We start from the raw sequence: 19,843 nt of genomic DNA, 5'->3' as shown, positions 1-19,843 counted from the left end.
TCTTTGATAGGATAGGAGTGGTTCTTATGGGCTCTGGAGCTGGAGCGAGTGTGTGAAGGTTGAGGGGTGGTGTGTGAGGATAGACCCTAGCCTGCAGGGCTTGAGGGCAGCTCCAGGGGGAAGGTTATTATGGAATGTCAGTATAGAAAGTGGGAGACTGATTATTACGGGATGTGCGTGGGAGGAGGCCGAAGTGTCCGTTGTTGTTGTAGTGTGTGTGTGTTTGGGGGGGGGAGTGAGTTTCTGACTATTATGGGATATCAAATTGGGGGTGGATGAAGACTGGTTATTATGGGATGTCTGTGGGGGCTGGGGATGAGTATTATGGGCTGTAAGGCTGAAGTGCTGGGCGGGGTGCTTATTATGGGATGGCCATGGGGAGGGAAAGGTGACGAATTATTATGGGATGTTAGCATTAGGGCCAACAGTGAAGAAGTTGGCAAAGAATGCCAATTATGGGATATCTGGGGGGTAAGGTTAGTTGCAAAAGGTCTGCAATATTATAAGATGTCAACAGCCTTGGTATGGATGTGTATGGAGTATGTATGTGTGTGTGTGTTGGGGGGTGGTGTCCGAGTGTATTATGGGATGGCCAGGAGGTGGGTGGTTGCCCCGGTGACACGCGCGCGCTCAAAGGGGGCGTGGCCAATGGTTGCCTGAGCGACGAGGGGGCGGGGGTTGCCCGGGAGACCTAGGGAGGAGGGTGGTGGTAGTGGAGGGGGGGTTGGAGTTGGTTGAGGTTATTATGGGCTGTCCGTGGGGGGGCGGGGCTTGTGCGGTGGGATTTCCCGGCCGGTGTTTCGGGCCCTTTAAGAGGCGACGCCGGAGCCGGAGCCATTTTCCCCCCTTCGGCCGCGGCGAGGAGGAGCCGGAGCGGGAGTGACACCGGGCCGGACCCTGCGAGACCTGCGGCGGCTCCTGGGTGAGGAGAGCGCGGGGTTCCCAAAGAGACGCCCCTTTCAGCCCGGCCAGCCCTGAGGGTCATCCCTCCACTCGCCGGTTCCTCAGGTTTCCCTAGACCCGCGCACCGCCCCCTGCCCGGAGGAGTCGACCCTTCTCCTTCCCCTGCAGGGCGCCACCCCCCCGCCCCCAACCCCGCCAGAGTCTCCTCTCTGCGATTCCCACCTCCGGCTTGGTCTCCCACAATGCCCGGCGCCCGCCCCCTGGCACTCAGCTCACTTGCCCCCTGGGACACGTGGCCCGACCCCTTGCCCGGTGGGAGCCCTCTGGCCCCTAAGTTCCTGCCTGCAGCCCCCCGGAGCGCTCGAGCCTCCACGCCCCCTTGTCCCCTCTGCTCCTCAGGAGAACCTGAGTTGTCCCAGAGGACAGCCTTTGGAGAGCTGCCCTGTCTGGGGACTGGCCCCTCCCCAGGCGCAGGGAGGCGCCCCCCCACCCCCAAGTGACCTTGTGTCCCCGAGCGCTTCACCGCCAGCCGCCTCCCCCGGCCCCCCCGCTCCGCTGCCACTCGGACCCTCCTCCCCCCGTCACACACCGCTCGGTCCAGCCCGGCTTCCCTCCTCCCCACGCCTGCACCAGTTTGTCTTCGGGGGCGTCTCTGCCTCTCATCTGGGGGGCTCCAGTGGGGGTGCCGGCTTTCGGGCTGCCCCCGAGGAGTGTGGAACTAAGTTCAGCCTGAGTGGCTCGGGTGCCCCGCGAGGGTGGCCGGGGTGGGGGGGCCGGTGGTGGTGGTGGGCGGAAAGAGCGGGTGGGGTGGGGGAGGGGGACAGTGCGCGTCACTGACTGTTCTCTCTCTCTTTCCCCCCTCCCCCGCACAGTGACTCGGGCCAGTGTAGAGGGCCCCAGGCCGCAGGCAGGAGCAGCTGGGCCAATTCCCTGGCCGGGAGCGGAAGGGGATGGCGTCGGGCCTGGGCTCCCCGTCCCCCTGCTCGGCGGGCAGCGAGGAGGAGGATATGGATGCACTTTTGAACAACAGCCTGCCCCCACCCCACCCAGGTAACCTCTTTTCCAAGGGCTCAGGGCAGGAAGGAGGCATTTGGGGCCTCCCTTGTGATTCCGGTGAGACAGGGCTTAGTTTCTCTCTGTGCAGAGTCTGAGGTAGAGGGCATCCGAAGGGAGTGGTTCCCTTCTGCGGAGCTCTTGTGGGAGGGGGGTGGAAGCCATGTGCCTCCTGGGCTCTGAGGACAGAGATGCAAGCTTGCTGCACTGTCTTCAGGAATACTATACAGTTCCCAGTTGAGGGAGCTCTCTGGGCTGGCAGGCATTACCTTGTGTGGGTTCTTGGAGGAATGCAGGTAGCTGGGACCCCTGGAGGCTGTGTGGTGGCGGTGGCCGAGGTGGTGGTGGGGGTGGTGGTGGGGAGGGGGGTTGAGGGTTGCCTTTTGATGAGACCAGCTGGGTGTCTATGCTAGTTAGGATCCTGTGGTTGCTGTGGAAAGGAAAGAGGGAGTGCTGGTTACTTTTCTCTATCTGATTGTTTTTAGCTTCTGATCAGTTACCAGTTTTCTGTGCTGTTTCAACTGTGTGAAGTTTGAGTTGCGCTCCTTAGCTGAGATCTAGAGCGCTTTTAGCCAGGCAGATTGCTTGAATGTTTTGAGCTGGGGGAATGATGGGGGCTAGGGGTAGAATGTAATAGTACAACATATACTAGGAGGTGTAAAAGAAGGAAGGTGACACCCTGGCCACCCCTCCTCCTCAGGCAAGAGGACATAATCCTGGCTTTTTTTCCTAGAGATTTTTGCCTCTGTGCAGGTAGTCTAGGGTTTGGGCTGATGGTGTGAAGTGTTTGTGTAGGTGTGTTGGAGGTTGTGCTATCTGTGTTTTGGGGTGGCTCCTTGAACTGGCCAAACCTGTATGGTTATAACTACCCTGCCTTATTGTAGTAACCCTTGTCTACCCCCAAATGATGATTGATGTCATGCTTCTAAGCGGATGTCTCTTGTCTGTATCTCCTTCAGAGCCCCCAGCTAAGTCACCTGCTAGTTTCCTTGATCTTTTTTTCTAGGTTCATTTTTTTCTACATGTCATTTCTTCATCCTCTCCACTAATATTTTTCTTTTCATTTTGGAGCTTGCTGGTCCTGTTTCTGTTTCCCATGGACCATCTTTCACTTTGCCTTCTCTCTCAGCTCTAGCAGCAAGTTGAGGTGGTCTGGGAGAGAGTTGTTTCCACATTGGGTATTTTCTGAGTTGGAAGTCTTTTCTTCCACCTGAGGCCACTTAGGAGAGCCATCAATCTTGTTACTGGGTCTTCAGCTGTTGGGATAAGAAACTTAGGCCTGAGTCTCCTCGCTGTGCAGGGCAGGGGGGCAGGTTTCTGTGCTATTGCCCACGGTGGTGATGGGGTGATGGAGTGGTGGTCGTGATCCCATTTTTTCTGGGAGAGGCATGAGAAGTAGTAGTGCCATCCAGCCGATGATGGTTGCATATCTTGGCTTCTTGATGGCTCCTTGGTCTGGGGCTACCCTCATGTCTGTTGGAAGCTGTGTGGGCTCCCCAGGTGAACTCTGCGCCAGGCTGTAGCGTGACCCAGTTTTCCCACTTGCCATACTCCATTCCTGCCCCTTTTCTAAATACTCCTCTATATCAGAGCTAGTTTGTTACTTGCCATGTCAGTACCTTATCTGCCTGAGAAGTTTGAGGGTCTTATGTGGATTGGAGGGTGTCTCCTCTGCCTCCATGGGTTTGTCCTTGTCTCCACTTCCAGCATTTATAGAGGTAGTGAAGAGGAAGACCCCAGAGATGTAGCTGATTGAACCTGGGGTGGGGACATAGGGATTGCTGAGAAGAAGCCCTTAAAGAAAACCATTCTTTCTGGTGAGATCCAGACTGGTGTTCCATTCCCAAGGGAATGGGAGGGGCTTTCTTGTGCCTGGCCTGATCCTGGGCTGAGTCGGGGGGAGGCTGATGGTGCTTTGTCCAGCCTGATGTCTCATGTTCCCTAGTATCTGCCTTGCTCAGGAAGGGTGGAGCCAGAGGCATTTTAGGGCCAGTTCTGGGGGTCAGGAGCTAAGAGCATGTGTAGGATTGAAGGAAGCATGTTGTTGTCCACCACTGTCTAGGCTTTGCTCCTTTTTCTTGGTGTGGATATGTCTCCCAAATATTGGATAGGTGGCAAGAGGTGGTCTGGACTCTTCATGGAGATGATGAGGAAACTGAGTTTCAGAGACTTGTGGGCTCTTGTTTCTCATGGTAAAAATCATTTGGGTATCAGAAATTTGAGAAGTTTGTATGCTCTCACCACAGTTCTGCTGAGCCTTTGTTAAATCTTAGCTCTGATGGTTGAAAAATAATTATGGTTGAGGGAGTAACGCAGTCCCTCTCATAGTATTACCTTTATGTTTGTCTTGGGTTTCCTTGCCTTGGATGTTAGGGTGGTCTCTTGAGAACTGTGTCATCTCTGAGGAGGTGTTAGGAGCGGTGGCATTTGGACCTGGGGCCAGGTAATAATTTGGGAAGTCTTCTGTGAGGGTAGTCTTTCCTCAGCTACCTCTCTCAACCCCCTCCCCCTCCCCTGCCACTTCCTGTCTGTCCTATGTTGGCAGCTGGGTGCCCTGGGCTGGCTTCTGCGGTCAGGAGCCATTTTCCCTCTCCTCAGTGGGTGAGGCACTCCCTCCTTCTCTCCACTCCCTTCTCCACTACCCCCCCTCCTTGGGCGGGGGTGGCTTGGGAAGAAGGAGAAAGAGGAGGGAGGAGGGAGCTGGTGTGCTGGTGTGAATGTCTGTTACAAAGGAAGCTGCCTCCTGGCCTTCTCCTCCCCCTCTGTGCCCCTTCCCACCTATCCCTGCCCAGGAGCTCTCAGTATTACCCCAGGCTTTGTGTGTGCTCCCAGCCAGGGGAGGAGGTGGAGCCAGATGGGAGGAGGATTGGGGGGGGGGTGGTGACAGCTGGGCTGATTTGGGCCCCTGGGGAGAAGAGGCTACTGACCCAGGAGAAGCTGGGGAGGGATAGTAGAGCTGGAGATGGGAAAAGGAAATTATGTTTGGAATTGGGCTGGCAACAGAGCCTGGGACTTGGTGGTTCTGGTTGTTTTGAGCTGGGATGACCCAAAAGAGTGGGTGAAATGTGTGGTTTCTGGGACCCCTGAACTGATGTTGTTTTGAAAATATGGTGAGGTGTATGCCATAGTTTTTGCCATCTGGATAGGATTTTTCATTCTCATTCCCTGATTTATGGAATACTTGGTGGCCAGTTATAGGAGGACTAGACCTATTTGTATTATTTGGTAAATTCCAAGCAGCTTGGTTTAGCTGCATTGGCGATAAGCATATAGAAGACTCCTGTTAGGAATGAGGGAGAGAAGGCAGGGGTCTGGACAGCTGCCCGCAGTGGGTCTGGTCTGGCCTGGCAGGCCTATTTCGGGTCTATACAGCTCTCTCTTTGTCTGTTTTTTGTCCTGAGTCTCAGCTTCCTTCTGTGGAGAGTATAGCAGTCTCTTCAGTGGAATCTGGGACAAGAGGTGGGGGAATAACGTATAAAGCCTCTGGATTAGGCTCTAACCTTTTGCTATTGATCTTTTCCCTGCTTTTCTCTCTATGCCAAATATATGTAGAAAATGAAGAGGACCCAGAAGAGGATTTGTCAGAAGCAGAGACTCCAAAGCTCAAGAAGAAGAAAAAGCCTAAGAAACCTCGGGACCCTAAGATCCCTAAGAGCAAGCGCCAAAAAAAGGAGGTGAGTGGGTAACTGGGTGCAATGGGGAATAAATGGAAGAAGGGAGGAGCTCTGAAAAGGTTGAAAGACTGGGGGCATCTGTTTCTTCCTCTGGAGTGGCAGGCCACAGGTCCTGGGGACAAGCCTTAGGGCTGTCCTTAGGTCAGCATGTGTGTAGCATGTGTATGTCTGTCTCCCTCTCCCCCCCCTTCCCTGCTCCAGCGTATGCTCTTATGCCGGCAGCTGGGGGACAGCTCTGGGGAGGGGCCAGAGTTTGTGGAGGAGGAGGAAGAGGTGGCTCTGCGCTCAGACAGTGAGGGCAGCGACTATACTCCTGGCAAGAAGAAGAAAAAGAAGCTTGGACCTAAGAAAGAAAAGAAGAGCAAATCCAAACGGAAGGAGGAAGAAGAAGAGGATGATGATGATGATGATTCAAAGGTACCTGGACCTCCATCCTCTTCTCAGTACTGTTTGTTAATGTTCTTTGTTTTCCATACACTCTACTGACCATTAGAACATTTCTTCCCACATATTTCTAATGATTTTCTCTTAGCTCTCTTCCTCTGGTCTTGCAATTCTTAGTTTTAACTCAATTTCCATAGCAGGTATAGGCATTAGGAGTCAGGTCTTTGACCTTATTCTCTCTGCAGGAGCCTAAATCATCAGCTCAGCTTCTGGAAGACTGGGGCATGGAAGATATTGACCATGTGTTCTCAGAGGAGGATTATCGAACCCTCACCAACTACAAGGCCTTCAGCCAGTTTGTCCGGTAAACAGAAGGGTCTTGGGGGCAAGGAGAGGAGAGGGCATCTATAATCTCTTCTCACTTTTCTTTCTCTCTCTCATTCTTAAACTTTTTCCTTTTTTCTGTTCTTGTCCATTTCTCTACCAGACCCCTCATTGCTGCCAAAAACCCCAAGATTGCTGTCTCCAAGATGATGATGGTTTTGGGTGCAAAGTGGCGGGAGTTTAGCACCAACAACCCCTTTAAAGGCAGTTCTGGGGCTTCAGTGGCAGCAGCAGCAGCAGCAGCAGTGGCCGTTGTGGAAAGCATGGTGACAGTCACTGAAGTTGCACCACCTCCTCCCCCTGTGGAGGTGCCGATCCGCAAGGCCAAGACTAAGGAGGGCAAAGGTAAAATGGGACTTTTAGGAGGGCGACTAGTGTGGGGTTAGGATGGCAAAGACAGACAAAGTATGGAAATTCTATTCTGTCAGCCCAAAGATAGAAGGTAGGAGAGAGAAATGAATATTGGATTTAGGAGGAAAATTGGGGAAGCTGAACACAGGGAAGCCAACTTGGGTGGAGAAAACTTTTATTATTTTCCCTATCCTCTGCCCTGTGATATGTATTTGGATTATATGATCTTACTTGCTCTCTCCTGATTTTAGGTCCCAATGCTCGGAGGAAGCCCAAGGGCAGTCCTCGTATACCTGATGCCAAGAAGCCTAAACCCAAAAAGGTGGCTCCCCTGAAAATCAAACTGGGAGGTTTTGGTTCTAAGCGTAAGAGATCCTCGGTAAGAGCACAACCCATCCATTTGGCGAGGGTGCCCTATCTAATAGGGAGGACGTTACCTTATGTCAGGATCTACCCTTTACACTAGGTGCATAGGATGTGGGAACTTGGCCACAGAACAGGTGACTAGGCTCCATGTACAACAATCTTTGCTGGGATTCTAGTACCCCTAGTAAGAGAGGATTCCTTCTCTACCACTGTCTTTCCCCTATACTTGAATCACTACCCAACCATATTACTTTTTATTCTTCCAGAGTGAAGATGACGACTTAGATGTGGAATCTGACTTTGATGATGCCAGTATCAATAGCTATTCTGTTTCTGATGGTTCCACCAGCCGCAGTAGTCGCAGCCGCAAGAAACTTCGAACTACTAAAAAGAAAAAGAAAGGTGTGTTTCTTTTCTGAATCTATATGTGATTGGATGGGGGGAACGACTAGGGAAGAATCTCCCTAAGGAGATAGGGGGTTGGGTTTTATTAGGGTAGAGGGTGGGGGGAGGGGGAGGTAGTTTTTTTCTAATAACTGGGCTTTCCCTCTTCCTTGCCTAGGCGAGGAGGAGGTGACTGCTATGGATGGTTATGAGACAGACCACCAGGACTATTGCGAGGTGTGCCAGCAAGGCGGTGAGATCATCCTGTGTGATACCTGTCCCCGAGCTTACCACATGGTCTGCCTGGATCCAGATATGGAGAAGGCTCCAGAGGGCAAGTGGAGCTGCCCACACTGTGTGAGTACCTGGCCACTGTGGCCCTTTGGGACCCTCGAGGAAGGGCGAGATGATAAAGCTCTTTTGGGCTTGGGTGGGAGTAATGATGGTGTTGCTTGTGTGGGCTTTGGAAGCATTTAATGAAATGATGAGTGTGGTTCAGCCTTGGGTGGGGGGGTGGTAATAATCTGACTGCTTTTTCTTTACTGCAGGAGAAGGAAGGCATCCAGTGGGAGGCTAAGGAGGATAATTCAGAGGGTGAAGAGATTCTGGAAGAGGTTGGGGGAGACCCTGAAGAGGAGGATGACCACCATATGGAATTCTGTCGGGTCTGCAAGGATGGTGGGGAGCTGCTCTGCTGTGACACCTGTCCTTCTTCCTACCATATCCACTGCCTGAACCCTCCACTTCCAGAGATCCCCAATGGCGAGTGGCTCTGTCCTCGTTGTACGGTGAGTGACTGACCCCAGCCAGGGTGAGGGATGAGGGAAGGGTTTACCCTTTTCATGTGTAGTCATTGTGAGGCTGAGGTGCAGGAGAAGTTGTTGAAGAACTGTAGACATTTTAGCCATGAGACAGGCCTTTTCCTTCATCATGTAGTCTTGGGTTACCTTTGTCCTGGGAAAAGATGCCACTGACGAACAGAGGAGTTGATGCTTTGCCAGCTCTCTTGAGGGATATGGAGCAGTGTTCTTCTAATTCAGAACATCTATCCCTGTCTTGATAGTTTAGAGTTGGTTAAAAGGATCACTTACTGCTCTGGCCAATGTGGCTCAGTTGGTTTAGCATTGTCTCATGAACCAAAAGGTTGCCAGTTTGATTCTCGGTCAGGGCATGTGCATGCCCGGGTTGCTGGTTTGGTCCCTGGTTGGATCAAGTATGGGAGGCAACCGATTGCTGTTTCTCTTTCACAGTGATTTTTTTCTCTCTCTTTCTTTCCCTCTCCCTTCTCTCTCTAAAGTCAATAAAAACATTTAATAAAAACCTAAAATAAAAGGGTCACTTATTGCTTAGGATTGCTTAAGAGGAATTCTGGGCTGTAGGTCTGTGGATTTTCTATGATTCCTTGTTCTGGGTTATCTCTTTTTTTAATTATTTACCTTTTCCTTTTAAATTTTAGAGAGAGGAAAAACAACAACATTTTTATTTTAGTTATGCATTCATTGGCTGGTCCTGCCTGGAGATCGAACCTGCAACCTTGGCTTATTGGAACAACGCTCTAACCAGCTGAGCTACCCAGCCAGGGCTGTTCTGGGTTATTGTTGAAGTCTAGCTATTAGCTCTATTAAGCCAGATAGGAGTGATCATGTCACACAAATCCTGAAGGAAGTTCACAAATGGAGAGGGAATATTTATTCTCTCCCTAGATGGGTCCTGGGATTAGATCTTACTTTCAGTGAGATTTTAATAATTCTTGGATAAGGTTGAGGCTATGGACTATACTATTTCCTCCTCATAGTAATGCTTTGGTGTTGGATCATCTCTTTTTCTCTCAGTGTCCAGCTCTTAAGGGCAAAGTCCAGAAGATCCTAATCTGGAAGTGGGGTCAGCCACCATCTCCCACACCAGTGCCCCGGCCTCCAGATGCTGATCCCAATACTCCTTCCCCCAAGCCCCTGGAGGGGCGGCCAGAGCGGCAGTTCTTTGTGAAATGGCAAGGCATGTCTTATTGGCACTGCTCCTGGGTGTCTGAACTGCAGGTAAACCTGGATAGGCTAGAGATGTGGGGGTTACAACAAAGAGGGCAGTGAGAACACAGTCTCATGGATGGAAGGACTGACTGCAGCTCGTTGGTGACTTTTCCCTCTTTCTGCTTGCAGTTGGAGCTGCACTGTCAAGTGATGTTCCGAAACTATCAGCGGAAGAATGATATGGATGAGCCACCTTCTGGGGACTTTGGTGGTGATGAAGAGAAGAGCCGAAAGCGAAAGAACAAGGACCCTAAATTTGCAGAGATGGAGGAACGCTTCTATCGCTATGGGATAAAACCTGAGTGGATGATGATCCACCGAATTCTTAACCACAGGTACCAGTGGAGCTGGGCCAGACTGGTTGTCTTGGGCCTATGGAGGGGTAGGCATCATGTCCACTGGGAGATTACTGCTAAAGGAATTATGAAAGTGGAGATCACCAATAACTTACATCTGGAAGAGATGCGCCCTGTATTATTACTGACCGAATCTTGGTATTTGAGCCATAGGAGACTAGATTAGAGGTAATTTTTGGTCCAAAGACTGATATAGTCGAGGCTCTGAAGACATACCTGGCCTACCTAGAGGTCTGGTTTGGAACATACATTATTGGCAGTTTTTGAAAGCAAGGTTGACTCAGGAGTGGAGGGTGGCCTTCTGTCTCTGAGGATTTTCTTTCCTTAACCTTGCAGTGTGGACAAAAAGGGCCATGTCCACTACTTGATTAAGTGGCGGGACTTACCCTATGACCAGGCATCCTGGGAGAGTGAAGATGTAGAGATACAGGACTATGACCTGTTCAAGCAGAGCTATTGGAATCACAGGTGAGTCTCTTTGGTGAGGAGTGGAGTTGCTTGTTATTGAAAAGGACCCTAGACAGCAGTGTGATGTCTGTCTTTTTTAGGGAGTTAATGAGGGGTGAAGAAGGAAGACCGGGCAAGAAGCTCAAGAAGGTGAAGCTGAGGAAGTTGGAGAGGCCTCCTGAAACTCCAACAGTTGATGTGAGTTGGGGCAGAAGTGGGAAGACACAAGTGGTTGGGTAGGGCAGTCTTGTGTGCTCCAGTCTAGTGATGGTGCAAGTAATTTCATAGCTGAGAATGCTTCATAAAGTTTGCTCTCCATATCTCTGTAACTCAGAGAAAATACTACAATTACATTCTCTCACCATCATCAGAAAAATCATAGGTGGTGGTGGTTTGTTTTGTTTTGCTTTGTTTTTTATCCTCACCTGAGGACATTTTTTCATGTTTTGTTCAGATAGAGTGGGAGGAAGAGACAGGAAGAGAGAGAGAGAAACATTGACGTGAAAGGTACACATTGAGTGGCTGCCACCCGCACCACCCAACCAGGGCTGGGGACAAACTGCAACCGAGATATGTGCCCTTAGTGGGAACCGAACCTGGGTCTCTCTGGACCTCAGGCCTATGCTCTAACCGCTGAGCCAAACCTGCCAGGGCTTGTTTTTTTTAAAATTGATTTTTAGAGAGAGAGAGGAGGAGAAACATTGAATTGTTTTTCTACTTATATTTGATGCATTCATTGGTTGCTTGTATTTGCCCTGACCGGAGAGGGACAACACTCTAACCAATTGAGGTACCTGTCCAGGAGGTGTGGTGTTTTATTTTTTTTAATTATTTTTTTATCCTCACCTGAGGACACTTTTGCGTTTATCTTCAGGTAGAGCGGGAGGGAGAGGGGGGAAGAGAGAGAGAGAAACATTGATGTGAGAGAGACACATCAAGTGGTTGCTACCCACACGACCCCAACCGGGGCTGGGGACAAACTGCAACCGAGGCACATGCCCTCAGCGGCAACTGAACCCGGGACTTTCTGGTCCGCGGGCCAGTGCTCTAACCACTGAGCAAAACCGGTGAGGGCTGGTGTGGTTTATATGATTAAGGAGGTGTTATATGTGGGGGGTGAGAAGAATCATACTACCAAGCTTTTATGAAATATTGGAACCTGGGTCTTCTGACCCTTAATTTATGGCTCAGTTCCTCTGGTGCGTGTGTGTGTGTGTGTGTAAAATGTGAGGACATTTAAGGTTAAAAAGGTGAATCTTGGGGGCGGTAGTGGCAATAAGGGACATATGATTACCTGGTGGATCCTGATTAGCAGAATTAAATGTATTGTTAGGGAGGCTATGATGTATGTTTCCTCAGAGATCTGTGGGATCACAAGACTTTCGTCTGCCAGATAGGTTCTTAGTTGCCTTGCTTCCTGGAGAATCCTGAATCAAACACAAAGTTACAATAACCAGTGAGGATCTTTTTCCCCACAATTTTTTTTTTTTTTTGCATTTATCTTCAGATAGAGCGTAAGGGAGAGAGGGAGGAAGAGAGAGAGAGAAACATCGATGTGAGACATATACATCGAATAGTTGCCACCCACACGGCCCCACCGGGGCTGGGGTCAAACTGCAACTGAGATACATGCCTTTAGTGGGAACTGAACCCGGGACTCTCTGGTCCCCAGGCCAATGCTCTAACCACTGACCCAAACTGGCCAGGGCTCCCCACAATTTTTTGTGGCTCTCCCAAGGAGGATCAAGTGAAAATGTGTGAGGAGAAGGCAGCTTTGTTATGAAAGGAAGGGAATTCCTTGCTAGCTCTTGACTTCATTTCACCCTTCAGCCAACAGTGAAGTATGAACGACAGCCAGAGTACCTGGATGCCACAGGTGGAACTCTACACCCATATCAAATGGAGGGCTTGAATTGGTTGCGCTTTTCCTGGGCTCAGGGCACAGACACCATCTTAGCAGATGAGATGGGCCTTGGGAAGACTGTCCAGACAGCAGTCTTCCTCTATTCCCTCTACAAGGAGGTAAGAAAGCTGGGGCTGTTAGATTTTGTGGGGATATTTTGGTTCATGGTCTTCTCTTACACTCTGAGGAGAGAAAGAAATTGATTGCTAACTGTGAATGACAGTAAGATAGACCCAGAAAGATTTTGGGGAATGGAGTCATGGGCAGGATTAGTAGTGGCTTCATAGAGCCTCAGTACTAGGGGATGGATTTGTGTTGAGATCAGCAGAACTGTGGGTGGAATTAGTATGGAAAGAGTTAATGGAGAGATGGTTTTGAGTTCTCTATAATGGTGGGTATGGCTTTGTGGAAAGGAATGGACATGGCGTTTTCAAATGGAGAGAAGGTCAAAGTAGGAACAGCAGTGCACCAGGCAGTTCTTGGGGCAGGGGATAGAGGTGGGTGTTGGGGTTGTAATGGAGTGGGCCCTTAGTCTTTACTTTGTTCTTTTCTTCCTCAAAGGGTCATTCCAAAGGCCCCTTCCTTGTGAGTGCCCCTCTTTCTACCATCATCAACTGGGAGCGGGAGTTTGAAATGTGGGCTCCAGATATGTATGTGGTGACTTATGTGGGTGACAAAGACAGCCGGGCCATCATCCGAGAGAATGAGTTCTCCTTTGAAGATAATGCCATTCGTGGTGGCAAGAAGGCCTCTCGCATGAAGGTATCTCAATGGAAGGGAGACCACTCTCAAGAGAGAGTTGTTGCTGTGGGCTTTGTTTGCCTCCTTGTGACCTGGTCTCTGGGATGAGGCAAAAGGGTGGTAGCTGGAATGAGGATAAAGCCCTATAAGTCCTTTGGGTTTGCTGACAGTGGAGAAGTTGAACATTAGTGACCAGGTTATCATCTTGTGCAGAAAGAGGCATCTGTGAAGTTCCATGTGCTGCTGACGTCCTATGAGTTGATTACCATTGACATGGCTATCTTGGGCTCTATTGATTGGGCCTGCCTTATCGTGGATGAAGCGCATCGGCTCAAGAACAATCAGTCTAAGGTGAGGGGGAAGGGAGGGAGATTATGGCTTCCAGTGTTAGTTTTTAGTACCACCTACTCATTAAGGGGAGATCTAGGAGGATAGGAAAAGGAAAAATGGTCTTTGTTTTTCTTCTTCACTAAGATCCCTTGGTGGCCAGGCTTAAAAGAGAGGTGGAATTAGGGGTGGGGGACCTCAGTACTGGTCAGTGAAACAGCTTGGAGTTCTGCAGAGATAGATTGGTATCCTCTTTTCATTGAATTTCACCTCTCTCCATCTGCTTCACCAGTTCTTCCGGGTCTTAAATGGTTACTCACTCCAGCACAAACTGTTGCTGACTGGGACTCCACTACAAAACAATCTAGAAGAGCTGTTTCATCTGCTCAACTTTCTCACCCCTGAGAGGTTCCAGTAAGTGTTTGTTTATGTATAATCAGCTCACAATTCTGCTTCTAATCTTCCTATTGTCTGTTTTTTATATGTATGTGTTTTTTTTTAATAGATATTTTTGAGAGAGAGAGGAAGGGGAGAGAGAGCTACATCAATTGACTGCCTCCTGCATGTCCCCTTACTGGGAATTGAGCCCGAAACCCAGGCATGTGCCTTGACTGGGAATAGAACTGGTACCTTTAAGTCCATGGGATGACACTTAATCCACTGAGCCATACTGGCTGGGCCTGTTGTCCATTTCTTATATCACTTTCCTTTTTCTCTCTCCAACAATGTTTTTCTTTCTCTTTCTGAAGCAATTTGGAAGGCTTCTTGGAGGAGTTTGCTGACATTGCCAAGGAGGACCAGATTAAAAAACTGCATGACATGCTGGGGCCCCACATGTTGCGGCGGCTCAAAGCTGATGTGTTCAAGAATATGCCATCTAAGACGGAGCTGATTGTGCGTGTGGAGCTGAGCCCTATGCAGAAGTGAGTCAGAAGGGACAAAATATTGACTCCATCCTACAAATACTATTAGACATCGGCCAGTGCAAAGTGTTTCTTATTCATCCCCACATTCTGCTTCAAGGCATGTGGTGACAGGAGCAAGCAAGGCCTAAAGACACCTGATGCCTGGCTACTGGAGCTCTTGGTTCTTATGTAGTTAGTTATACCTTACCTTACTTAAAATTTTTTTTTCTTTTTTTCCTCACCCGAGGATATTTTTCTATTTATCTTCAGGTAGAGAGGGGGGCAGAGAGAAACATTGATGTGAGAGGGACACATCTATTGGTCACTCCCACACGACCCTGACCAGGGCTGGGGACGAACTGCAACCGAGGTACATGCCCTTGACTGGAATTGAACCTGCGACTCACTGGTTCACAGGCTGATGTTCTAATCACTGAGCAAACCAGTCAGGGCTAAAATTTTTTTTTCTCTATTGATTTGAGAGGGAGAGATAGAAACATCAGTGAGAGAGAAAACATTGATCGGCCACCTCCTGCATGCCCCCCCACTGGGGACTAGGCCCACAACCCAGGCATGTGCCCTGACTGGGAATCAAACTGGTGACCTCTTGGTGCATGGATCGATGCTTAACCACTGAGCCACACCGGCCAGGCAGTATACCTTACCTTACTTTAAAAGATTGTAGTGCTTGTTAGATTTCCTTAGTCCCGTAGTGACATCTATTGGAAGGAAGATCTCCGGTCTTAGGATTGCATTTGAGTCATGTGAAGACTTTTGAGTCTGACTTTTCCTCCCTTGCCCATGCAGGAAATACTACAAATATATCCTCACTCGAAATTTTGAAGCACTCAATGCTCGAGGTGGTGGCAACCAAGTCTCTCTGCTGAATGTGGTGATGGATCTTAAGAAGTGCTGCAACCATCCATATCTCTTTCCCGTGGCTGCAATGGTACGTTGTGTCACCTCTTGTTCCTCCCTGGTTTGGAACTGCTCTGTTGGTCTTTCTTTCAAATTTTTTTTTTTTCTTTGCTTATTTCTTCAGGAAGCTCCTAAGATGCCTAATGGCATGTATGATGGCAGTGCCCTAATCAGAGCATCTGGGAAATTATTGCTGCTACAGAAGATGCTCAAGAACCTTAAGGAGGGTGGGCACCGTGTACTCATCTTCTCCCAGGTATTATGTGGACTGGGCTGGGAGCTTTAGGGGACAGCAGCAGACAACCCTCAGTGACATGAGGAAAGAGATTTCCATCTGACTTTCCCATAATTAAATTTGCTCCTTTTCCAGATGACCAAGATGCTGGACCTGCTAGAGGATTTCTTGGAACATGAAGGTTATAAATATGAACGTATTGATGGTGGAATCACTGGGAACATGCGTCAAGAAGCCATTGACCGCTTCAATGGTATATGGGAAGGAGTGGCTTAGATCTAGGCATCCTCATTCACTGTGTCTTTGGACAAATCACATGTTCTTTTACATCTGCTTTTATGTTTTATTTTTATTTTTAATTTTATTTTTTTGCTAATCCTCACCAGAGGATATTTTTTCATTGATTTTCAGATAGACTAGGAGGGAGGGAGGGAGGGAGGAAGAGAGAGAGAGAGAGAGAGAGAGAGAGAGAGAGAGAGAGAGAGAGAAACATTGATGTGAGAGAGATACATTGACTGGTGGCTCCTGCATGACCCAGACCGAGAGAGAGAGAGAGAGAGAGAGAGAGAGAGAGAGAGAGAGAGAAACATTGATGTGAGAGAGATACATTGACTGGTGGCTCCTGCATGACCCAGGCCAGGGCTGGGGATCAAACCTGCAAGTAAGGTACGTGCCCTTGACCAGGAATCAGAGGAACGACTCTTCGGTCCATGGGCCAGTTTTTTGTTTTTTTTTAACTTAATTAACAGGCTTTATTCACTTTTTCTTGTATAAAATTATGTGGTGGCCACAGATGGAGCCTGGGTTCTCTGCACAGAAACTCTGGTGTGGGTCTTTACAAGATGGTCGGTGAATTCCTGATGGTGAGACTTGGTGAACACAGTCTCTTTCCAGAGATTGGGGGTGAGATAACTGTAGGTATTGGAGATGGCATCAAAGGTGGCCTTGGCAAAGTTGCCCAGGGTGGCAGTGCAGCCCCTGGTCGAGATGTAGCAGTCGTCAATACCAGCCATCATCAGCAATTTCTTGGGTACAGGGGCTGAGACTATGCCAGTGCCCCTGGGGGCGGGGATGAGGCACACCAGTACAGAGCCACAGAGGCCAGTCACCTTGCAAGGGACAGTATGGGGCTTGCCAATCTTGTTCCCCCAGTAGCCTCGCCGCACAGGGACAATAGAGAGCTTGGCTAGGATGATGGCCCCACGGATGGCAGTGGCTACTTCCTTCGAGCACTTAACACCCAGACCAACATGTGCATTGTAGTCCCCAATGGCGACAAATGCCTTGAACTGGGTCCTCTGGCCAGCACGCGTCTGCTTTTGCACGGGCATAATCTTCAAAACCTCATCCTTGAGGGATGCCCCCAAGAAAAAATCAATGATCTCGGATTCCTTGATTGGCAGGGAGAAAAAATAGATCTCCTCCAGGGACTTGATCTTCATGTCCTTGACCAGGCGGCCCAGTTTGGTGACGGGGATCCACTCCTTGTCCTCCGCCTTGCCTCCACGAGCTCCGCGGCCGCGACCCCGGCCCTGACCCCGGCCCGGCCCGACTCGACCCCGGCCGCGACCTCGGCCCCGGATGCCGCTGCCAAATCCTCCACGGAAGCCTTCGCGGCCTCCCATTCCAGGGCCCCCGGGGCCTCCGGGCCCTCCTGCAGCACTGGCGTCATCCGCCATTTGGTGTCTCCTCGGGAAAGAAGACCACGGGCCAATTTTTTAACTGCTGAGCCAAACCGGTCAGGGCACATATGCTTTTCTGTATAGTTCTTTTGGGTCTTTGTCAATTGATATGGTAGAGTAAATCTTTTGAATGTCTTGATTGCAAGAATGTATTGGACTATTCCTAGGAGGTATTTTTTTCTTTGAAATCTTCATTTTTTCGCTAGAAAGAACATTTTTTTAATCCCCCCCATTGTATCTTGAGGTCCAAGAGGGATCAGGACTTAACCAAGTACATATTGCAAGTTAGTGGCAGACTTGTATTAGTAGCCACTACCTCTTCCTTTTATTTTACTTTATTATTATTGTTGTTGTTGTTATTTTTTATCCTCACCCGAGGACATTTTACTTTTTTGCATTTATCTTCAGATAGAGGGAGAGAGGGAGGAAGAGAGAGAGAAACATCGATGTGAGAGACACATCGACTGGTTGCTACCCACACAACCCCATCCGGGGCTGGGGACAAACTACAACTGAGCTATGTGCCCTTAGCGGGAACCAAACCCAGGTCTCTTATCCGCAGGCTGATGCTCTAACTGCTGAGCCAAACTGGCCAGGGCACTTTATTACTTTTTTAAAGTATGTTTTTATTGATTTTTTTTTTTTTTAGAGAGAGAGAAACATCAATCGGCTAACTCTTGTACACCTCCTGTTGGGGAATGAGCCCACAACTCGGACTGGGAATCGATCTGGGACCTTTCAGTCCATGGGACCTTTCAGTCCACTGAGCCATACTGGCCAGGCTATTTTATTATTTTAATCCTCACCAGAGGCCATACTTGGAGAAAGAAACATCAATCTATTGCCTGCTGTACACTCTCCGACTGCTGATCAAACCTACAGCCCAGATGCATGTCCTGACCAGGAATTTGAACTGGCAACCTTTTGGTGTACGGGACAGTGGTCAACCAACTGAGTCACTCCGGCTGGGCACTGTCTCTTTCTTTAAAAAAAATTATTTTGGCCCTGGCCAATTTGGCTCAGTGATTAGATTGTCGGCCTGCGGACCAGAGAGTCCCGGGTTCAGTTTCCGCTAAGGGCACATACCTCGGTTGCGGTTTGTCCACTGCCCTGGTTGGGGCCATGTGGGTGGCAGCCACTCGATGTGTCTCTCTCACATCGATGTTTCTCTCTCTCTCTTCCTCCCTCTCTCCTCCCACTCTGTCTGAAGATAAATGCAAAAGTGTCCTCAGGTAAGGATAAAAAAATTAAAAAAAAATCAATAAAAACATTTTTAAAAATTATTTTGGACTTAATGAAAAATTGCAAAAATAGTACAGAGAGTTCATGTATACTCTAAACAAAGGTTGTCTTAATAACAATTTATATAACCACAGTACAATGATCAAAAGTGGTAAATTAGCACCGGTATCATACTGTTAATAAAACTATAGACTAATTGATAATGTCACCAGTTTTCCCCCTAATGTCCTTTTACTATTTTAGGATCCAAGCCCAGATCCCACATTAAGTTGAGTTTCTTCCTATCTGTGACAGTTCTTCATTCTTTCCTTTTCTTTCATGACATTGATACTTTTGATGATTACTGATCAGCTATTTTTGGAATGTCTCAAGTTTAGGTTTGTCAGTTTTCTCACGATTAGATTGAAATGAGACATTTTGGTCAAGAATACTAAGAAGCAATGTTGTGTCCTTTTCAATGCATCATATGGGGGGGGGGGGTACGGGACATGATGATGTGAATGTCCCATTGTTGTTGGTGATGGTAACCTTGACCACTTGTTAAGGTTGTGTCTGCTGAGTTTCTGTACTGTAAAGTTACTTGTTTTTCCCATTGTAAATTATACATATCTTAAGAGATATTTAAGACTACGGTGATATCCTGTTTCTCCTTAAACTTTCACACTGATTTCAGTATCCATTAGTAAGTAGACCTTGAATACAGCGATTATTTCTGTGGCATTGGCTCATGAGGTTTTATATTTCTGACATTCCTTCTACATTTATTATTTGGAATTCAGGAGACACTTCTAATGATGTTTTTGGTTCCTTTCTTAGCACCGGGTGCTCAACAGTTTTGCTTCTTGCTTTCCACTCGAGCTGGGGGCCTTGGAATCAATTTGGCCACTGCTGACACAGTTATTATCTATGACTCTGATTGGAACCCCCATAATGACATCCAGGTGAGCAGAGGTAGCAACCTTGGTATACAGTAACTTATTAGAAGTGAGGACTCCACCATCTGGAATTAGTTGTTTTCAGGGGGAAAGCAATAGATTCTTTTTATGTCTTTTATTGTATTGTAAGCCAGAAAGTTTGGGTTATCTGTGGTCCTATTTTGGGTAACATAGGGGGTGTTGTCTGGGGGCAGAGGTGCAAAAGGAAGTTTTGTATGAAGGTAAGATACAGCTCCTCCCTAGTGCTGGATTTTGCTTGTAATGTGGAATTCTAGGCAAGAATGAAAGCAGGAGAACATGGTTACTTTAATTTCTGGTTTTGTTCTATGCCGAACTCCAGGCCTTTAGCAGAGCTCACCGTATTGGGCAAAATAAGAAGGTGATGATCTATCGTTTTGTGACCCGTGCATCAGTGGAGGAGCGTATCACGCAGGTGGCAAAAAAGAAGATGATGCTGACGCATCTAGTGGTTCGGCCTGGGCTGGGCTCCAAGACTGGATCTATGTCCAAACAGGAGCTTGATGACATCCTCAAGTTTGGCACTGAGGAACTATTCAAGGATGAAGCCACAGATGGAGGTGAGCTCGTCAGGAACTTGTTTTGGTTTGGGGCTTGGCCTCTCTAAA

At 48.7% G+C, this 19,843-nt stretch overlaps 2 protein-coding genes across 6 annotated transcripts in view; one reads left to right on the top strand and one right to left on the bottom strand.

The window, feature by feature from the left end:
* The first annotated feature begins 829 nt into the window (after window positions 1–829).
* The window catches only part of CHD4 (chromodomain helicase DNA binding protein 4), a 35,006-nt gene continuing 15,992 nt past the window's right edge, over window positions 830–19,843 (top strand). For 2 of the 5 annotated variants that reach the window (XM_036250825.1, XM_036250823.1), the window contains exons 1-24: window positions 830–922; window positions 1,776–1,953; window positions 5,509–5,630; window positions 5,832–6,047; window positions 6,260–6,378; window positions 6,502–6,743; window positions 7,001–7,128; window positions 7,382–7,517; window positions 7,678–7,856; window positions 8,048–8,287; window positions 9,332–9,535; window positions 9,656–9,861; window positions 10,219–10,350; window positions 10,431–10,527; window positions 12,160–12,351; window positions 12,794–12,994; window positions 13,187–13,324; window positions 13,593–13,714; window positions 14,050–14,223; window positions 15,013–15,154; window positions 15,248–15,379; window positions 15,494–15,611; window positions 19,099–19,223; window positions 19,558–19,795. In XM_036250825.1, coding sequence (XP_036106718.1) covers window positions 1,854–1,953; window positions 5,509–5,630; window positions 5,832–6,047; window positions 6,260–6,378; window positions 6,502–6,743; window positions 7,001–7,128; window positions 7,382–7,517; window positions 7,678–7,856; window positions 8,048–8,287; window positions 9,332–9,535; window positions 9,656–9,861; window positions 10,219–10,350; window positions 10,431–10,527; window positions 12,160–12,351; window positions 12,794–12,994; window positions 13,187–13,324; window positions 13,593–13,714; window positions 14,050–14,223; window positions 15,013–15,154; window positions 15,248–15,379; window positions 15,494–15,611; window positions 19,099–19,223; window positions 19,558–19,795 — 3,703 coding nt within the window. In that variant the 5' untranslated portion in view covers window positions 830–922; window positions 1,776–1,853. Of the gene's footprint in view, window positions 923–1,775; window positions 1,954–5,508; window positions 5,631–5,831; window positions 6,048–6,259; window positions 6,379–6,501; window positions 6,744–7,000; window positions 7,129–7,381; window positions 7,518–7,677; window positions 7,857–8,047; window positions 8,288–9,331; window positions 9,536–9,655; window positions 9,862–10,218; window positions 10,351–10,430; window positions 10,528–12,159; window positions 12,352–12,793; window positions 12,995–13,186; window positions 13,325–13,592; window positions 13,715–14,049; window positions 14,224–15,012; window positions 15,155–15,247; window positions 15,380–15,493; window positions 15,612–19,098; window positions 19,224–19,557; window positions 19,796–19,843 lie in introns of those variants that run through there. The other 3 variants (XM_036250827.1, XM_036250824.1, XM_036250826.1) reach the window with 3 other exon arrangements.
* Window positions 16,135–17,037, bottom strand: LOC118623312 (40S ribosomal protein S2-like). The gene has a single exon (XM_036250828.1). The coding sequence runs from the start codon at window positions 17,035–17,037 to the stop codon at window positions 16,135–16,137; it is 903 nt and encodes a 300-aa protein (XP_036106721.1).

The sequence above is a fragment of the Molossus molossus genome, unplaced genomic scaffold (assembly GCF_014108415.1).
Source record: "Molossus molossus isolate mMolMol1 unplaced genomic scaffold, mMolMol1.p scaffold_m16_p_10, whole genome shotgun sequence".
NCBI lineage: Eukaryota > Metazoa > Chordata > Mammalia > Chiroptera > Molossidae > Molossus > Molossus molossus.
Note: the sequence above shows the minus strand (reverse complement) of the source record. Positions and strands in the feature narration are given on the sequence as shown.